At 33.5% G+C, this 18,193-nt stretch overlaps 2 protein-coding genes across 3 annotated transcripts; both read left to right on the plus strand.

The window, feature by feature from the left end:
* The first annotated feature begins 5,978 nt into the window (after window positions 1-5,978).
* On the plus strand, window positions 5,979-14,015 carry LOC124438968. 2 transcript variants are annotated; one of them, XM_046989162.1, is made up of 11 exons: window positions 5,979-6,177; window positions 8,060-8,435; window positions 8,510-8,534; window positions 8,676-8,728; window positions 8,987-9,128; window positions 9,265-9,470; window positions 10,267-10,408; window positions 10,915-11,072; window positions 11,662-11,704; window positions 12,008-12,152; window positions 12,332-14,015. In XM_046989162.1, exons 2-11 carry the CDS (start codon window positions 8,067-8,069, stop codon window positions 13,416-13,418), a joined length of 2,370 nt encoding a protein of 789 aa, XP_046845118.1. In that variant the 5' UTR covers window positions 5,979-6,177; window positions 8,060-8,066; the 3' UTR covers window positions 13,419-14,015. The 2 variants fall into 2 exon arrangements, with proteins under 2 accessions (XP_046845118.1, XP_046845119.1); XM_046989163.1 differs by having other exon boundaries at window positions 10,921-11,072.
* Window positions 14,016-14,320: 305 nt separating this feature from the next.
* LOC124438609 lies at window positions 14,321-17,488 on the plus strand. Its single transcript, XM_046988787.1, has 4 exons — window positions 14,321-14,426; window positions 14,948-15,226; window positions 15,607-15,712; window positions 16,096-17,488. The coding sequence occupies exons 1-4, from the start codon at window positions 14,408-14,410 to the stop codon at window positions 17,144-17,146; spliced, it is 1,455 nt and encodes a 484-aa protein (XP_046844743.1). The 5' UTR covers window positions 14,321-14,407; the 3' UTR covers window positions 17,147-17,488.
* The last annotated feature ends 705 nt before the right edge of the window (window positions 17,489-18,193 follow it).

Below are 18,193 nucleotides of genomic sequence, written 5' to 3' on the forward strand. Positions count from 1 at the left end.
TGATATTTTTTAACTTCCCGCAATCCAATTTGCTGTGGAAGCTAGCAGCTTTTTGCAGTATATCTTGACCGTGGTCCAAAAGTGATATTCTTTGGCCATATATTTCACACAAAGTAAAATTTTAATTGTTAAAAACTGATTTAGAAGCCATATAAATTTTTCAAGGAAAAGGCAAAATGTTCCCAGATGGAAGTTATCATAGCGAGAATGGCTTTACTATGCAGAACAAATTAATTGTTTTAATCAATTAGTTGTTTTAATTAATTTAATTTAATTAATTAAAACAATCCCATTTCAGTATAAACAAGCCACATATCGGCCATTTCACAAAGTGAATTGCTTTTTTTTAAAAAATAATGTTATTTACCGTTTATATCTGTTCGTACTTAAAAAATATGTTTTTAGTTTGGACCTCTCAGTCCAAGCTGAAATAATTAACGTATATATATATATTGTGCTGCAGTCGAGTTGTTATATCCTTTATTGACTGAGTTTCTTAGAATTGCTGGCAAAGGTCGTATACCAAAAACCAATCGACAAAACCTAAGCTTAAATACTTCTGAATGAAGATCCCTAGCATCCCTTACCCAGAAAAAAACGAAGCACGTCTCTACCTTCCTTATCAATTACAATAATTAAGAATGCTTTCTCAATGTCAGCAACTAGCCCAATCTTGTTTTGTCGAAATTTGACGAGCAAATCAAAGATTTGTGGAATGAGATTCGGCCCGGTCAGTAAGCAATCGTTTAGTGAAAAGTTACGCAAGTTCGTCGTAGCAGATCCATCATATACAACGCGTAGCTTCGTAGTAATCTTATCCTTTCGTATGACACAATGATGGGGAAGATAGTGAATTTTACAACGATCCTTATCAGATGCCTGAACCCTTTCGACTATTCCTGCTGCCAATTGTTCAGAAATACCATTATTACATTTATCAAAATTTTGTGGATCCTTTAGCAGTTTTTGATGCAATGATCTCAATTTATTATGACAGAGTTCTTAATCGTCATCAATTTGCGCATGATCATTTTTCCATGGCAGACCAACTTCGTAGCGTGTTCCAGTAAATCGAATATTTCGCACAAAATCTTGTTCCTCGGGTGAGTTCTCTGAGTCAAAGGAGTCAATGCCAACGCTCTCAAATTCCCAGAAACACTTCAATGATATTAATCACTCATCGGTTACGACAGTAGAATTATCAAGGCAATCGGCTGCTAAAATGATGCTGTTCATAGTATGTCCGTCTGATTTTTGTGATCACCATCCAGACAAAAGCCATCCCAATTTGCTGCTCATCGCTGTTGGACTATTTTCTCCTCGTACAACATCTCTCGTGACTACGTCACAATAATGATCAGCTCCTATCAAGATATCGATTGAATCACAGATATTGTCATCAGAAGTATCAAAGTATGCAAGTTCTAAACCATGGAGATGTGGATATTCGTCTATATTTATCCTTGTAGGAAGTGGTGCACATATTGTACCTCACCTCCACTCTTGTTTGCAATGCTCACCTTGAACACTTCGTAGCTTACTCGTTTACTCTTGCTTTGGCCAAAGGTATTTAATGGAAGTGTCTCCTTACCAATTGAATTTAACCTTAACCGGCCTTGAAGTGACCTTCGAATGTAAGACCTTTGGCTTCCAGTGTCAAAATGAATTTGTACTGAAACCGATTTTGATCCATTCGATACGAGAGCTCTGGCCGTCTGCAAAAGAACACTTCCCTTGACAGTTCGTGTGACAGCTGTTGTGGTTGGAGAGGTCACACCTGACCTCTCCCGTAACAATGTCGACATTTTCTTGTGGCGATACACTTGCTTGCTTGGTGTCTCTTATTTAGACAAAAAAGCAACGGTTGGAGTCCCTTAGAATTTTAACTCGGGCTTCCCTTCCCTTTACCTCTTCACAAGATGCTGAATAATGTGATCCTTGACAGTATACGCATTTAATCTTGAAGCTACAAGCACCGTCTTTATCATTTTTTGTTACTACAAATGTTCCAGCTGTCGATGGCTTGTTGGGCTTATCTTTGTTCTGGTGTTTTGCAATCGTACGCGATGACTCGCTCATTTCACGTGCCTCAACTTCAAACTTTATGGTTTTGAGCAACTTATCAATTTGCCAAACATCACTAGTAGCTTTTCGTGTTACCTGCAATCTTATTTCACTCGGTAGTTTGGACATAATAATTGGTATTAGCAGACTGTCGTACTGGTTTGCAGATACCCCAAGCGAATCAAGTCCTCGCACTTGAACACTTATTTGATCGAAAACATATCTCATTGCTCCATATGTGCAGCAATGACCTGTAGGGTTCGAGAAAATATATCTTGCAGAATCGCAATTGCTGCGTCATAATTTGCTGATGCTAAGGTAAGTCCCTTTATCCAACGTGCTGCACTACCTTCAAGTAATAAGAATAGGTAATTGTTTGCCTTAGACATAATCTCGTTGCTGTGAATCGTAGCATTGTATAAGTCCCAAAAGGCGTTACATTCTGTGATCTTTCCACTGAATTTTGGCAATTGAAGCTTGGGAAGCTTTGGCAACATTATCACTGATATTGTTCTTATAGGGGCATTCAAAGTCGTAGAATTCTTATTAATCACTTCATTCGTAATCGTATCACTAGCATTCGTGTTCGTATAGACCACATTCGTGTTCGTATTGACCGCATTCGTGTTCGTATTGACCGCATTCGTGATCGTATTAACCGCATTCGTGTTCGGGTTATGCTAATCGTTGCTTATCATTGTGTTACTCGTGCTTTCTGTTTTTACCACTAAAGGAATCTGTTCGACTTGTGGTGTAGGACTTTGCCTTCTTTTTATACTTTCTTGACAAATCTCCGGTTTTCTTGCTGCTTCGATTTTACGTCTAGTGCATAGAATTTTATCCGAGACGGCGGCTGCTTCTTCCATTTCTTGTTCAATATCCGTTACATCACATATCCCAATAAATTTGTCGTTTATTTCGTCTAAGATCTTCATCTTACTCTCAAGTTGTTCAGGGATGACATTACATCGTTCGATGTCTACTTCAGTGGCATCCAGAAGCTCGAGTGTTTCTTTTACAAGCCTTGTACACACGCCACGATAACCGCCTCGTTTGGCGCGAAGTCGTTTAATATTATCCTTCGACATTTCTTTTGTTTTCGAATGAAGCTGTTCCAGAAAGCCGTCGTACACCTACTTACCGGTCCCACGTTGGGCGCCACTTTATGATTGTTCGAAATATACTCACAAATCTTTGGACGGAACAAACAAGATGTATTGGCTTTCTGATTCTGATGCCATTGTACAATACCATTTGCCTATTTGCGACTCTTTTTTGCAATAACTATGTGACTTTGCTGGACACTTACAGGAAAATCACGTGGCGATAGCAGCTAATAATTTATTGGTATTCAAACAAATAATTCCATATTCATGTAGAATAAGTTGCTCTGCATGTCAAATGTTTTCTAATAATTAGCTAAAATTTATATTTCCATTTACTTCTCTCCCATTGAAAGAAAAAAAATTGAGATACCATAATACTTGACAAGTAAAGTAAACGGTTAGAACTATATGTTTTCAGTGCTGCTTTCCTGCGTATCGGCTGCTGCGATGCTCTGCTAAAACATCCAATGCTTTAATACATGAATGTTCAGCGCAGACCAATTTCACCAACTTAAGGGTGGAACTTTTACTAACAAATCAAAATTATACTAAGCGTGCATCATTACCAGTAATTCTTAAGAATGTTTAAGTTCGACGTTGCTTTTATGAAGATCCCTAACTGTGTGTAGTTTCGCGAATGAACGAGGCAATCTGTGCTTATAGAACGGGAAAAGGTATGTTTTCTTGTTGTGTTGTTACATCAAGTATCTCGTTCTGCATGATGAATAACTACATCATGTAGAGATACTCGGAACAAATAATTTTTATCATATTTTGTGATGTGCATTTTGTTTAATTGCTTTTTCGCTTCAAGCTATGTCTCTTTCTATAGTTTTATACTCTTTCCAAGGAAACAATGAACAAGCTATGAACATTTTGTCGCCTTAATGAAGTTAGAAAATACAAGTGGCTGCTTTGATGATTCGGCAATTCCATAGCGCTTAATTTGAAAAATCTTTTTGGTATTTTTGGAATTATAGAACGGCAAAAGTTTGCATTGCAAGAGATTGTGCCTTCGAAAGCTTTATGGGACGTAAGCTCTTAAATTTTCAAAACTTCAAATCAGAAATTCTTACTATAGCTAATACTGCTTCTCAATATACTAGATTACTATAATCTAACTAATCTTTTCTTAAAACTATACTGGGCAGAGGGTTGCTTTCACAGAAAAACTGCAAAACTGCACTGATGATTCATAACTCTATAAGGCTGCATGACAGACATTCACCTGAGTGCGTGCTTTCAATATAATTTTGTAGAAAAAAATGCTTGTTGTATAACAGCATGTTGGCTTTTAAATATTTTTATAATTATGTTTCAGTAACGGTAGTTTTACCTTACCCCCTCAAATTGTTCAACATTAGTTTTACCTTACCCCCTCAAATTGTGCAACATTGACTCATGATGCACAATTTGATAAGCTTAAAAAGAAATTCTATATACTTGAGTAAAAAAATTGTGTGGCAACGTTTTTTTTCGCAACAAATTCTTACAAAGATAAATGTTGTTATAGCTACTTCAAAACTGTTTCTCCCAGCAAGTATCCGACTCACTAAAACTAATTCTAGTTTCTATTAAGTTGAATCTTTCTTTAGATCATCAAATGCTTACTATATAGAAAAATTTGTTGAACGTGAATTTAAAAATTTTAATGTTTAGGACATTTTTAAGATGTACATCTAACCAAGAATGAATTTAATAATTAGGTCTTGTTTCTGTTTTCTCCTTCCAAAAAAAAGAAAGCTAAGAATATGTCATGTGTTGACTTGTGGTTCTTATTCACACATTCATTAAAGTGATTATATAATGGCTTACATCAGCCGTATTTTGGTTGATATTACACAACTCCGAAAAAAATTATTATACACTCATATCTTACACTCTGTATGTCATTTATTATTAATTTCAACAATTTTTTAAGGGGCTTATGTTATTGGGTATTTTAAGCAATTTTCATTGCGTATGGAAAATTTGAACCAATTTCTGTTTGATTGTTTTAACAATTGGCAATCAGTTTAACATTTGGTAAGAAATAACACATTTAACATTTGTCCCTTTTCTAACTAAGTTTCAATTTATTGTCATGGTTGCATTCTGAACAAGCTTTTTTGCTTATTTTAGATCCACAGTTTGTACAATGTGCAGTACGAGCCCACTTGATTGAGATATTCCCAAAATCGTTGGGATGATGTCTTCAATTTTTAACCCTATATCAACATTTTTACTTGGTAGACATGGTTTGAACAGTTTAGCTCTTCTCTGAACATTTTGTTCATTTATGACAAATGAAGATTGAAATGTTTTTCAATACTAGGTAAGTCACCATTATTTTTTATAAGCTTTCTCTACCAAAAGATCCAGCTTACGGATGATAACATAAAAACTAATTAATTTGAGGTGACTCATTGAGGGTTGATCAAAAGCCCAAGACATGACAATTTTTTTCTTCATGCAACAGATTTGAGTGTTCTCGCAGTAGGGCCTTCTTTTCCGACAATGTCTTACATAACAACAAATTTGAGTAGCAATATTCTAGCCACCTAGCCATACCATAGGTGGCTGGTACAACATGTCGTTAGTCAATGACATAAGCAGATAAGCTTGTGTATGTTTTGCCAACTGTCAAAAAATATTCTTTTCCAATTCAGCTTCATTCTGATTACTGTAGTGTAATTTGCGACTCTTTTGATATTGTTTCAGTCTTTGTCTATGATGTTTGAGCTGCTGTAGATTAGCAATTTAAATCTAGTGCAATCGATCAAGCGTCAAGAAGCTAAATATTTAGGTGTTCGCTGTTTGCAAAACTATTTCCGTTTTAATTCTGAAAATGTCGGAATTCCCCTACATTCTACGCAGTTCGTCATTCCTTTTGAAGTAAATGGTTTTGAGCACTTCTAAAATGCTCAGTTCTATTCATGTCATCTTTCGTGTCAAACGATCAGCTTTCATATACCGTGATTCTCGCGATAACTCTGTCAGAAGAATGTATAAAGCTATTTAACAAGAAGTAAGTGTATCATTGTTGATAATTTCTATACATGTATGTTGTTCGTAAGGCGAAACTTGCAAATTCCGTCTTATTAAAATATGACTACTTTTAAATCTAAAATAAGACTTTTTGTCAATAGTTTATTGTAACGCTTTTCTGATTTACTTACAAAATTAACGTGAGACGGCGCCGTGACTTCCGCCATTAAATATGTTTTATTTAATTGAGTAGCTAATATTGATATTGCTTCATTTTTTACTGCCCAGTTTGTCCGTCTCATGTTAGACTGTCGCAATAAATTATCAGTTGACTCAATTCAGTAATACACTTCATTTCCCTTAAGTAATAATCCAATTGTTTAGTTTGCATTTTCTATTGTATTTTAACTTTTTAACTGTTTATTTTACATGTATCGTGAGTTGAAAATGTAAGCAAGACGTAATTTTTAACTTTAGCAGGGATGCTCTATATTTCCCAACGGGAAATATTAGTAAAATATATATTCCGACAAATTCATTACGACGTCGTTTCATTAGTTTGCCACATATTCAGCATCAAAGTTCATCAGGAAATAACATTTAACGTGTTCACTAACATAAAACAACCGGTACAACGTCCTGTATTTTGCAAACCCAATTAGTACAGTTTTTAAAAAACATTATTGTGTAGCTAGACTTGCCCATATTTGGCATAATACTTACATGTAGTTGTATCAGCCTATATATAATTTATACAAGTTTAAGCACATATTCTCCTTATGTAATAATTTTTGTTTTAGTCACTAAATTTTCCTTTAAAACTGCTCCTTTTGAACTTCAACAACTTCCTTGTTCTGATGTAGCTAAAATATCACGCATATTTATACAGGAAACTAATTTTTAAAATTTTTGTATAAAATCAGCAGCCTGGAGACCGTGCTACACTATCCTATAATGATGTAATGTATTGTCTATCACTTACCGGAAAAAAATTCTCTAAATTTTTTGTACAAGGATGTTAGTTAAAAAACTAGTTAAATAAAGTTAAGTCGCTTATAGAGATAATGGTATAGACTTCCATGGTGTGCAAGCTCTGACATAAAAGAGTTTTGAAGTGTTGCTGTTTTCGATTAAGTAATATTCCGCTTGCTTGTAAAATTTGCAGAATAGTGTCATGTGTTGGTAAACCACCGTTTTATCTTCGTCTGAACAATCTAGAAATCAAACGTTGTATCTCGAAGTTTTGGTGACGGGTCTATATGTGTGAATGTGGTTTCCAAAATAAGGCATGAGTAAAAAGTGCACAATCTGCATTTAACGTCTCAAGTTGAAAGAAAAAATTGTGTAAGATATAATAGTACTAGTAAAAGGTCTAAAGTTTTTTCAATAAGCGCTGCTTTCCAGATAGAACTTCTTGAGTGTGGTTTCATATATGAAATATCCGATTTGTGTTGATGAAACGAGAACGCATATATATTTAAAATATAGTTTGACGAGATACCCAATTTCTGTTTATGAAAGGAGAACTCATATATGTTTTATAGAAAAATTTGACGAAATACCCAATTTCTGTTTATGAAAGGAGAACTCATATATGTTTTAAAGAAAAATTTAACGAAATACCCAATTTCGTTTATGAAACGAGAACGTATATTTATTTGAAATAAAAGTTTGACCTTGTTAACCTGTGCAAACTGTATGTCCTCAATTATAAAAACAGCTAAGCAATATATAGATGTAGGCGAACTGCAGCATATATCTTTTAGGGGAAGGAGAACATTTTCAACATTGAATGAGTTATTTAATCGACTTTCCAGCAATACACCTACGTATGTAGAGGTGCTTGGAAAGGGCCATTTTCATTGTATACAGTAACTTTACGCCTTGATGTAAAGTATTTTTGATTTATTTTATTACTATAGCTGAGCAATGCCTCTTGTTGCAATTGTTTTATCCGATTTCCAAAAAAGTGCTGATAATGAGCTATCAGTAAAAGAACACGAGTTACTGAACGTTGTTGACAAAAATGATGAAAACTGGTGGAAGGTGAGCACTCGGTTTGGTGAAACTGGATTGGTGCCTGTAAATTGTTTGGCAGCGCCTGTTACTGACGAAGCCATAAAGATCAAATCTCGAGAGAAAACGTTAATTAGATATGACAGCGAATACGAAGATGCGTTGTCAGTTTATAAAGGACAAGAGGTGGCAATTTTCGATAAAAGTGATAATCATTGGTGGTATGTCGGATTCCGAGGTCAAATTGGCTACTTGCCAAAAAATATTTTTGAAGAATGCACGGTACATATTCTGATAAAATGCTATTATAATTTAGTAAAAAAATCTAAAGCTAATTATATGTTATGAATTCTTAGGCACTTGAAAAAAACGACAAGCGAGGTATGTGAATTGACAATTTATGTTTATACCATGCCCAGCTTGAGTCAATTAAACGCAATGTTAGTTTTGAAATATATCATTAATTTTTTTGACTATTAGAGAGCACTGATTTTCATTTCAATGATCTGTTTGTTTTTTTAGATTTGCAAAAGTTTGCATTCCAAGTAATAGTGCCTTCAAGAGCTTTATGTAAAGTAAGTGCTCTTTACGATACTACAAATCGCAATAATATGATAACACTACTTTAGTACCAAAATACTGTGGTCTCGTTCATCAAAACACATTGATTATACCCGACAAGAGGATTGCATCCTAACAAAAATGTCTTGGTCAGGTTTTTGTTATTTTCAACGGATAGCTCATCGTTGTTGTTTTTTCCCTTTGATTTTCATGAGAGGACTACACTATACTAGTTTTACCAGAGTATTTTTCTTTTCTTTTTTCACTTCCAGGAAGAAACTGATGTTCTTGTCACATTTCAAAAAGCTCTTCCAAACAGGGGGCAATATTTTGTCAACTTCAAAGGAAATCAGAGTGACTTTACGGTTCTTGGTGAATTCCTCAACGATTTCACATTAAAGATCACCACGCCAAGTAAATTTCTGATTTCATGCTGTATTATTTTGTAGTCAGTGTATATCTTCTCTGTCTATTATTTGTTTGAGAAGTATTGACTTCCGAAAATTTTATTTCGTATTACAATTTCAACATATTTTCAAATTTTTTCTAGTATGCTCTGAAGCCGAAAAAACAAAAGTAACAATCCATCATAAACAATTTGGACTCCCCCAGCAGCTAATTGCTGAAGGAATTGATTTTGAGTTTGAATCTAATACAGATGTCACTTATCGCCTTCTAAAGACAGAGGATGCTCCCTTGAATATAGTGCACAATTTACTTGAAATTTTCAACCCTAAATATGAAGACTTGAGTGATGTGAGCTTAGTTTCTCCTTATTATAAAAATACACTGAGAAAGAGTCTAAGAGAGCAGAAACAACGCCATTTGATATTAATTTTGATTTAAGTTAATGGCGACACTTCGTCTTGACAAAAGACATCTTTAGAATCATATGAATTTAGTCACAATATAAAAGTATGAATGCATACACTATTTATACTTGTCAAATTCAAAGAAAATTAGACTAGGATAAAAACACGACAGATTTTAAAAAGTTTCAAAAGCTAATGAGCTTCTCTGAACTATGAGTGAAAGATTCAGTTTGTAAACTGAAAAAAACTTTCATGGATTAGAGGGTTGTATGAGTTACATGAAGGGCATTTATAAGGTGTGGAAGTCATCAAATCACGCCGGGTATCTGGAATTGTGCCGATTAGATATGTTGGGGTTAGAGGATTTCTTGCATTGAGTGAGACTAGCGAATGTTAATAGCTTCTAATGGGTAAATAACGCGCATTGCGACTCACATAAGTGTAAGTTTTCCCCTAGCAAATATTGTTTTTCACAATCATACGACCTATAGAAGAGGTAATATATGTACAATGTTCAAGGAAATAATGCATAGCACAATAAAATGTACTAATTAGAAACATTTTCTCATCAACACACTGTAATATTACGCTTTGTAAGCTGTTTAAAATTTGTATCTGTGTTCAAACTCCTTATGCAATTGAGCATCATTAGTCAGATTTATGGATGATCGTGTGTATGTTAAGAATTTATTTTCCTCCGAGCATATCAATCGTTATAGTTGAAACTCTCTTATTTTCAGAGCGACATAGATCGTGCTTACGATTATGCAACTGTTAGATCATGGAAGATCATGGAAGATTGCTATAATAAATACATTATCAATAATTATCAGTATACTTTCATGGATATCAGGGAACAAAAGGATGAAGGCGATTGTGACGGTATGATGCCTGACTTTGAATTAAAAAACTTTAAGGTACATTATTTTTCATGTAACATGATAATACAACCATTTCGGAAAGGAAGATGGAAAGGAAGATGTAGTTTGTAAAGCAATTTTCTCTATTTTATTGTACATGAAAAATTTGCAATAGATAGTTTCATTAGATCTTTTTTTAAGATCAAGATGGTACATAGCATAAAAAGTTGAATTAATCCAAATTTTCAGGCTTTACTTTGCGACAGTTAACTCGATCACTCAAAACTAAAGTAGAAGTTAAAAACATAAAAAATTACTTTTATTTACCTTAAGGTTTGGCATGAATTAATTGGCTTTCTCCAATTGATATATTTAAAAAAAAAACCAGATTGCAGTAATTTTGTTATTCATATAACCGCTTTAGTGGGTCGGGAAATTTTGGTATATGTTTTGATACAAGTCACTCCTGATGTTAAAAAATCGCTTGCGCTTTTTTCCCGTGTTAATTACCTTTATTAATTACCTAAGTTTCAGAGACTTTAAGTATTGATGACGAGAGCATGAATAGAGACTTGAAAAGAATGACAGAAAAAGAGGTTATACTCGCTCTACTTGCAAAGTGCGTCAAAACAAAACGTGTAACACAAGAGCAGGCACAGCAAATAGCGGAGACATTGTACTTTAAGGTAAATATTGCATCATGTAGAGGAAGAGTTTGCTTTGCTAAGGCACGATGCTGATGAAAGTGGAAGAAACATTAAACGTAGCTATTTGTGTAGCTATTTATATTTTTGTTCTCACGCTTTTGTTGCAGTGTATGTATTCTGACCTGTAGCTAATGTATTCTAAACTTAAAAATCATGTAAATTTTTAAGAGAAACAAGCAATAAACACTTTACCAGAAAATACATTTTGTATTTGATTAAAACAAACATACACTGCTTCAGATGTAAAAATACTGTTAAAAGAAACAGTTTTAGCAGTCATAAATTTGGGGTATTGTTGCCAAGTATTTAACAAATTCAAAACTCATGTGCAACTTGGCTAAGACTTTGCCTATTTATAGACTTACTTTAAGAAGCTAATCAAGTTTATCACTTGTAAAGTTAAACTTATATCCTTAAAAGATAGCTGGTATATGTAATAAGTGCTTGATTTATGGAGGTAAAATTAAAATGTGTCTTTCAGGGAAAGCCATTTCACACTTATGTATGCATGTCCATAGGGCATAAATCAGCACTAGTTGGCTTATAAATTAAACGCTCTAATTTTTAGACGAAAGACTTTGAGCCAGTTTATGAAGCTATTGAAGATGAAGGTATGATTGAATTTAGATCACATTTTAAATCCCAATGTTGATCATGGATGTAATATTGATGTAGATCATGAACAGGATGTAGATCAAAGTAATTCTAAATAAAAATAAAGGAGATTTTTAAATGTTTGCATTTGATATAAAACATGTCTATTTATCTATACAAGAAATGATATAATGAGTAAAATGGTGATCGGTTAAATGGATTTGAATAAAATTTTGGCCTGTTGAGAATGTCATTTTCAAATACTGCGAACACTCTCAAGCGTGAGAAAGACGAGTGTTGTTTAACTATCTTAATTTTAGGCCCAGGTTATGTTGATGATTCCAATAATGGTGACAATGCCAATGAAAACAGTTCAGAGGAAGAAATCGTTTTCGCTGAATGGATTAAATACTTTCTGGACGATGACTACAACATTCGAGACGAGGTCCATAACAAATTAGAAGAGTGAGTATTTTTTGTTTAGAGAACTGGAGAAAAATTTTCGAGAATAATAAAGTGGTATGCTATATTGTGTTAAGGCTGGTTATGCCAATATTGACTACATACACAATAACTGTCAAACTTGACCATAAAATAATTTTGATAATTCCTTTTTATGATTTTTTGTCATCCATATTTTTTAGAATATTGTGGATTACTGGAGCCCATGGTATCGTGCATAAAGATAAAAACAAAGAGATGCCATATGAACATTTGTATGTCACAGTTGATAACCAGGAAAACAAATCAGAAGATATTTTAAGAAATGAGATCGATGAAAAGTTTGGATTAGAAACTTCAAAGTTTATTGAATTCCGGCGTGAACAACGGAAGAAACGCAAGTTCTTATTTTCATCCAATCTCCGTGCTAAGGATGGTATCTTGCCAATAAATGGCGACATACAGATTCAGGATAGCAATAGTTCTCGGAATAATCATATTTCTCACATGAACGATATTTCTTGCAGCTCTCTGACAATGTTCTGTTGCAAAAAAGAAATGTATTATGCATTGACTTGTGCACATGTTGCTTGTGTTACAGACCAACTTTCTGTCTCAAAAGCATTTGGTCAAGAAAATGAGGTTTCGATAATAATTGATAACGTGAATGCTAGAAATGAGAATGATGGTAACAAGTATTTCTACCAGCTTCCTAACTCTGACGAGAAAAGACAACTGGGTGGTTTTCCCTGCAACACGGTCAGTACGTTTGACAGTGAATCTGATATGATGTATATTCCAATTGGAAAGAAAAAAGATTTCCAACATCTCGGTGGAGATGATTTGGAAAATTTTTCTTTGAACTTAAAAGAAACAAACAAAGAGCTTTACGAAACAGCAAACAGCAATAAAGGTCTTGTGGAAGTTCGTACAAGTAATCACATCACAGGTGTTATTAGTGACCGAAACTTTTCCTGCACTGACGGAAACTTAAAACCTATTTTCAAGAATGCTGTGATGGTAAAAAGTACGGATTCCTTTCTACAGAATGGAGACTCTGGAAGTCTCGTTTATTTCAAAGATCGAAAAAATAATTGGCAGCCATTTGCTTATGCTGTGTGCGAAATAGATGATGATGATGATGATGGCGATGATGATATTGAAACTCCCGAGAAACACTTTTTGTGTTTAAAATTGGATAAAGCTTTGAAGATGCTAGATCTCAAGAACTGCAAGTACTTTAAGAAGAATCATCTTTGTTCTTTGTCACGTGAAGAATTGAACTCTTAAACTGTTCTTCTGCATTCATTTATCAACCAGTCTTGGTATGGAATCACATAAGTAATTTTCACTTTATTGGATTTAGAAAATAAACTGTAAACTTATTATAGATTTGTATAATGCACAATTTAATTATTTAGAAAATCAATTTATTTAAGTGAAAAAGTTGTACAGTAAGAATTTTGACCCAAAGTTTCTAGAAGTTTGATGATATTTTTAAAAAGTTTATAAAACACAATGGTTTAGTGCAGAGGATTCGTATAGTTATGGTAAAGAATATTTGCTCAAATATTCAGTGACAGTGGTGACTTGTGGTTGATCCGTAAACAATATCATGAACGTACAGTCTATAATTTAACAAGTGTATTACTATAATTGTAATTTGTAAACCTATAAAAGATCACGTACGATTGTGCATATTCAATATATTATTATGTTTATAAACTCAGTGCTCACGAGCATGTCCATATTTCATAATTTGATTGACTGACCAGATGTATTACTTGCTGTATAAGCAAGTTTCTTAGTGATATAACTGTTGAAACTATCAAACCTTGCAATATGAGAAGATTTTGCTTATCAGAAAATAAAAAACCTATACCAGAAGTGGAGAGTATTTCGCCAAATGAATTTCAATGCGCTTGGATTAACGCGGAAAAAGTTATTAATACCATTATTACGTTCACCAATTTGTGTTTTTTCTGTGTATTACTCATGCTATCTACCAATGGCTATTTTGTTTGTTTCAAATACAGTGTAGAACATTTTTACTGCAATTTTTCATCTTTGATTCGTCAGTTAGTTTGACGTGGCAAAATATTAAGGTAATTGCAATATATTGAGCTATTCAATATGGTCTCCCGTGGTTAATTTGTTTCTAATCATGGAGCATAACATTTTTGTATTGATTCTTAGCATATTCTAAAGTTTCTTTTAAAAAGGACTTTGTTGTCAAAGGCGATTATGGGCACCTTGTTGTTGAAAACACGATACTGGTGATGGAAATATTATTAGAAAGTGAGTGTAAATTATTGACTTGTATGTAATCTACCAAACCACGAAAGAAGCGAATGCTTTCTAGTTAAGTGCTGCTTTGCCATGGCTCGTGAATTCTCAAGGCAAACGCAGCAGTTTGAAATAGCAGCAATTATTCTTAAATGGAATTCTTTATATGTTCACTTGTTTCGTAAGCAGTTGTGTTAAAGTGAATGTATAAGAAATGCTTTCACAAACACGTACTTTTTGTTTAGAAATAATTGGATGCAATGTATATTGACGTTAAGAGCGTTTGTAGCAGTAGTCCTTAAATATTGCGTTACTTCATGTTCTATCGCTATGCAAAAATATGAGTAATATAATTGAAGTAATTAAGTCTTTTCAACGACATTGGCATGCAACGAACGTAGAATCTAAAGATAAAGTTTAATTATTCATATAAAATCTAGAACTATATTAGTCATGTTATTACTAAAATTAAAAGTGATCATAAATTAAAAATGCAATCCATAGGAACTCATGCATAATACGTATATATGTAGAACATAAAGATGCTCGAAAAACGATCGGTGTTCCCAAAGATGATCTTGTCCATGAAATTGGTAAAAAAGTAAGTACTCAATGGAAAGAGCTTGAGAGAAACCTAGTAATACCTGGTGATAAATTAGACATTATAAACCACGATGAATATGAATTGGAAGAAAAAGCAATTCAAGTCCTTCAACATTGGAAAAGAAATACCGAAAAAAATTCTACTGTGAAAACTTTATTTCGTGTTTTGTCCAATTTTTGCTTTGGAGATGCTTCAGAATATTTACAAGGTATATGTATAGCACCCTCGGTAGTTATCAAAGTGTTTGTAAAAAAGTGTAGAATAGGACATGCTTATACTATCATATACATATAACATAACCAAGATCAAAGCTCGCCTAAGCCACATATTTCTCACGTGCGTAAAACTGCATCAAAATTTAATTACTTATCCTATGCTTTGATTTTTTTGTATTACTGTAAACATTGAAAGGATGAAAAAAAGGAGTGCCAGCATCCACTGGAAAGTAATGGATATTCTAATTAAATGTAATATATATTAATTGAATATCCTTAACTTTTTTTTTCTTTGTTTCATGCACTTAAATATAACCTTTGGTTACATTTTATATAAATTATAGCGGCTCAATTTTTGACCTGTCATACCTAGACTGCCTTCCATGTGTAATTTCGTCGAACAATGAAGAAGTCTTCAAAAATATGTTTCTTGATGAAGATTACAACGTTCGAGACGACATTCACGATACATTCAAATGGTAAGATTGTATGTGTAAAGAATTCTTTGGTCGTTAAATTATCTACAGCTATGAGGAAAAATAATTCATTATGCTGTATTGATAGCACCTCTTTGAAAGCTAAACATTTTAATCAACATACCAATGCAATTTTTAATAATGCATAGTTGATATGAAGAACTATACATAAAGAAATGTTTATTGTTGGTTTCCTTAACCATTTTTTGTCTTTATTTATACACAGTTTTGAAAATTGTTTCACCTCAATGCAAAACATTTCCAGCAAACCATTCTTCCGCATCTTAGACACTGAAATCTTCTTTTTGTCTGTAAACAGTTGCAGCATGTGATGAAACTCAAACAACTTAACATGTTTACGTCCTTCTTTATTCTGCACGTTTTAGTGTCTTTGGGATACATGGAGCGTATGGAATAGTGAATAAAGATAAAAACAAAAACATGCCATTTGAACATCTGTATGTCACAGTTCATGGACAAGAAAGAATCTATGAAGAAATTTTAAAAGAAAGGATCGATAAAGAATTTGGATGGAAAGCTTCAACATTCATCGAATTTCGTCGTACATCATCTTCATCATCCAGGTTTATATTGTTAGGTCATGTTCGTGCCAGGAATAGTTCATCAAATTTGTCGCAGAAATTTAGTGATGACAATAAGTGTTGCGGTGCCTTGACAATGTTCTGTCGTCAAAATGAAAATTACTATGCATTAACCTGCGCGCATGTTGCTTGTGACACCAAAGATTTACAAAATGATGTTTCAAAAATAACCGATGTAATAAATACCAGAAATGGAAATGATGTTAACATTTATTTCTACCATCCACACAACTCCAAAGAGGAAATACAACTGAGTACTGTTCCCTGCAACACTGTTAGTAAGTTTAACAGTGAAGCAGATATCATGCGTATTCCAGTTGGAAATAAAGACAATTTTCAGCGTCTAGGTGGAGATAATATGAAAAATCTTGTTTTAAATTTCAAAGAAATAAACGAAGAGCTTTACAAAACAGCAAACAGCAATAAAGGTCTTGTAAACGTTCGTACCAGTAATCACGTCACTGGTTTTATCATTGAACGAAATTTTTCTTACATTGACGCTACTTCAACGACAATTTTCAAAAATGCCGTCAAGGTAAAGAGTAGTGCTTCATTTCTGGAGAAAGGTGACTCAGGAACTCTTGTCTATTTCAAAGATGGAAAAGATCTTTGGCGGCCATTTGCATATGGCGTGTGCAAAATTGATGATGAGGATGACGATGATGGTGATGATGACGACGATAGTTATAAGTATGACAATAATGGTAACTATGAAGATTTCAAGGAATACTATTTATGCTTAAAATTGGATAAAGCATTAAAAATGCTCGATCTAAAAGATTGTGAATTCTTTATAGAAGCAGAAAATGTTAACCATAGCGCTTCATCGAATTGAAGAAAATTGCAAAAAATGATGATATACAATATGCATTCTTCATACAATCCGAGTTAACAAGTTTATCGTAAAAAAGATAATGTATGTAATTTAGCTTTCTTGTTAGGGTGGTTCTTTAGATGTTGTTGATTTTGTAAAGTTTCGAGGCATTTAAATTTTGTCGATTTAATTAAAACACTGCGATGGATGTGTTTTTAATATAAATGAAACTTTAAATGTACTTAATTCAAAGTTGTTTGCTAAATACGTTCTTGGACCGATTTAAATAACGCTGATATTATTAAGTTAAATGGTTTTGCATTTGAACTGATGGTAGTCATAATTACATGTTTTCAATTCCCAGAGGCCAAACAGTTTTTATTGCGAAAGAAAGCAGATATTCAAAACTAGCTAATAAGCTACTGCCATTTTTGAATTGCCCTGCTTAGTTATAAACAGTTTGTCTGGTCTTTGGTAATTCTGCATATGTAAACAATGCCTGACTACAAACAAGATAGCAATGACAAGTACATTCTTTATGGTGAGCTAAAAATGACAGAGCTAGAAGTTGGTTTTCTGTCATCCGCGGATTTATTTTAAGATCCTACTTTAATGACTTGCTTTTTAGCTATGGATGAATATGTTTGAGAAATAAAAACATGTAGTTTTCTTGCAGAATAGTTGCAATTGACAAGGATGACACACAAACTACATGATCTTTTACTGAGTTGCATGCGATGGCCATTTCTATTGTGGACATTGTAGATATTGACACTCGTATCATTGATGTTTTTCACGTCAGCCATGCGGAAGGAATGATACAAAACAATTTTTAATTATTGCTATCGTGGACTCTTGCCAGTGTGGGTGAGTTGGATCATTTGGTATATCCCAAAAGATTAGTTGCAAATCAAGAATAATGCAAAAGTTTTGAGTTGAGTAGCAAGCGATTTAATAAAATAATTTGTGTTTGAAATTAATCATTCCCTTGGGAATGAGAGAAATATATAAATTTCGCCATGTTGGATGACATTTGCATTTAAATTAGGAGATTTCTTTGTCAAAATC

Source organism: Xenia sp. Carnegie-2017, unplaced genomic scaffold (assembly GCF_021976095.1).
Source record: "Xenia sp. Carnegie-2017 unplaced genomic scaffold, XeniaSp_v1 HiC_scaffold_19, whole genome shotgun sequence".
In the NCBI taxonomy this organism is placed as follows: Eukaryota; Metazoa; Cnidaria; class Anthozoa; order Malacalcyonacea; family Xeniidae; genus Xenia; species Xenia sp. Carnegie-2017.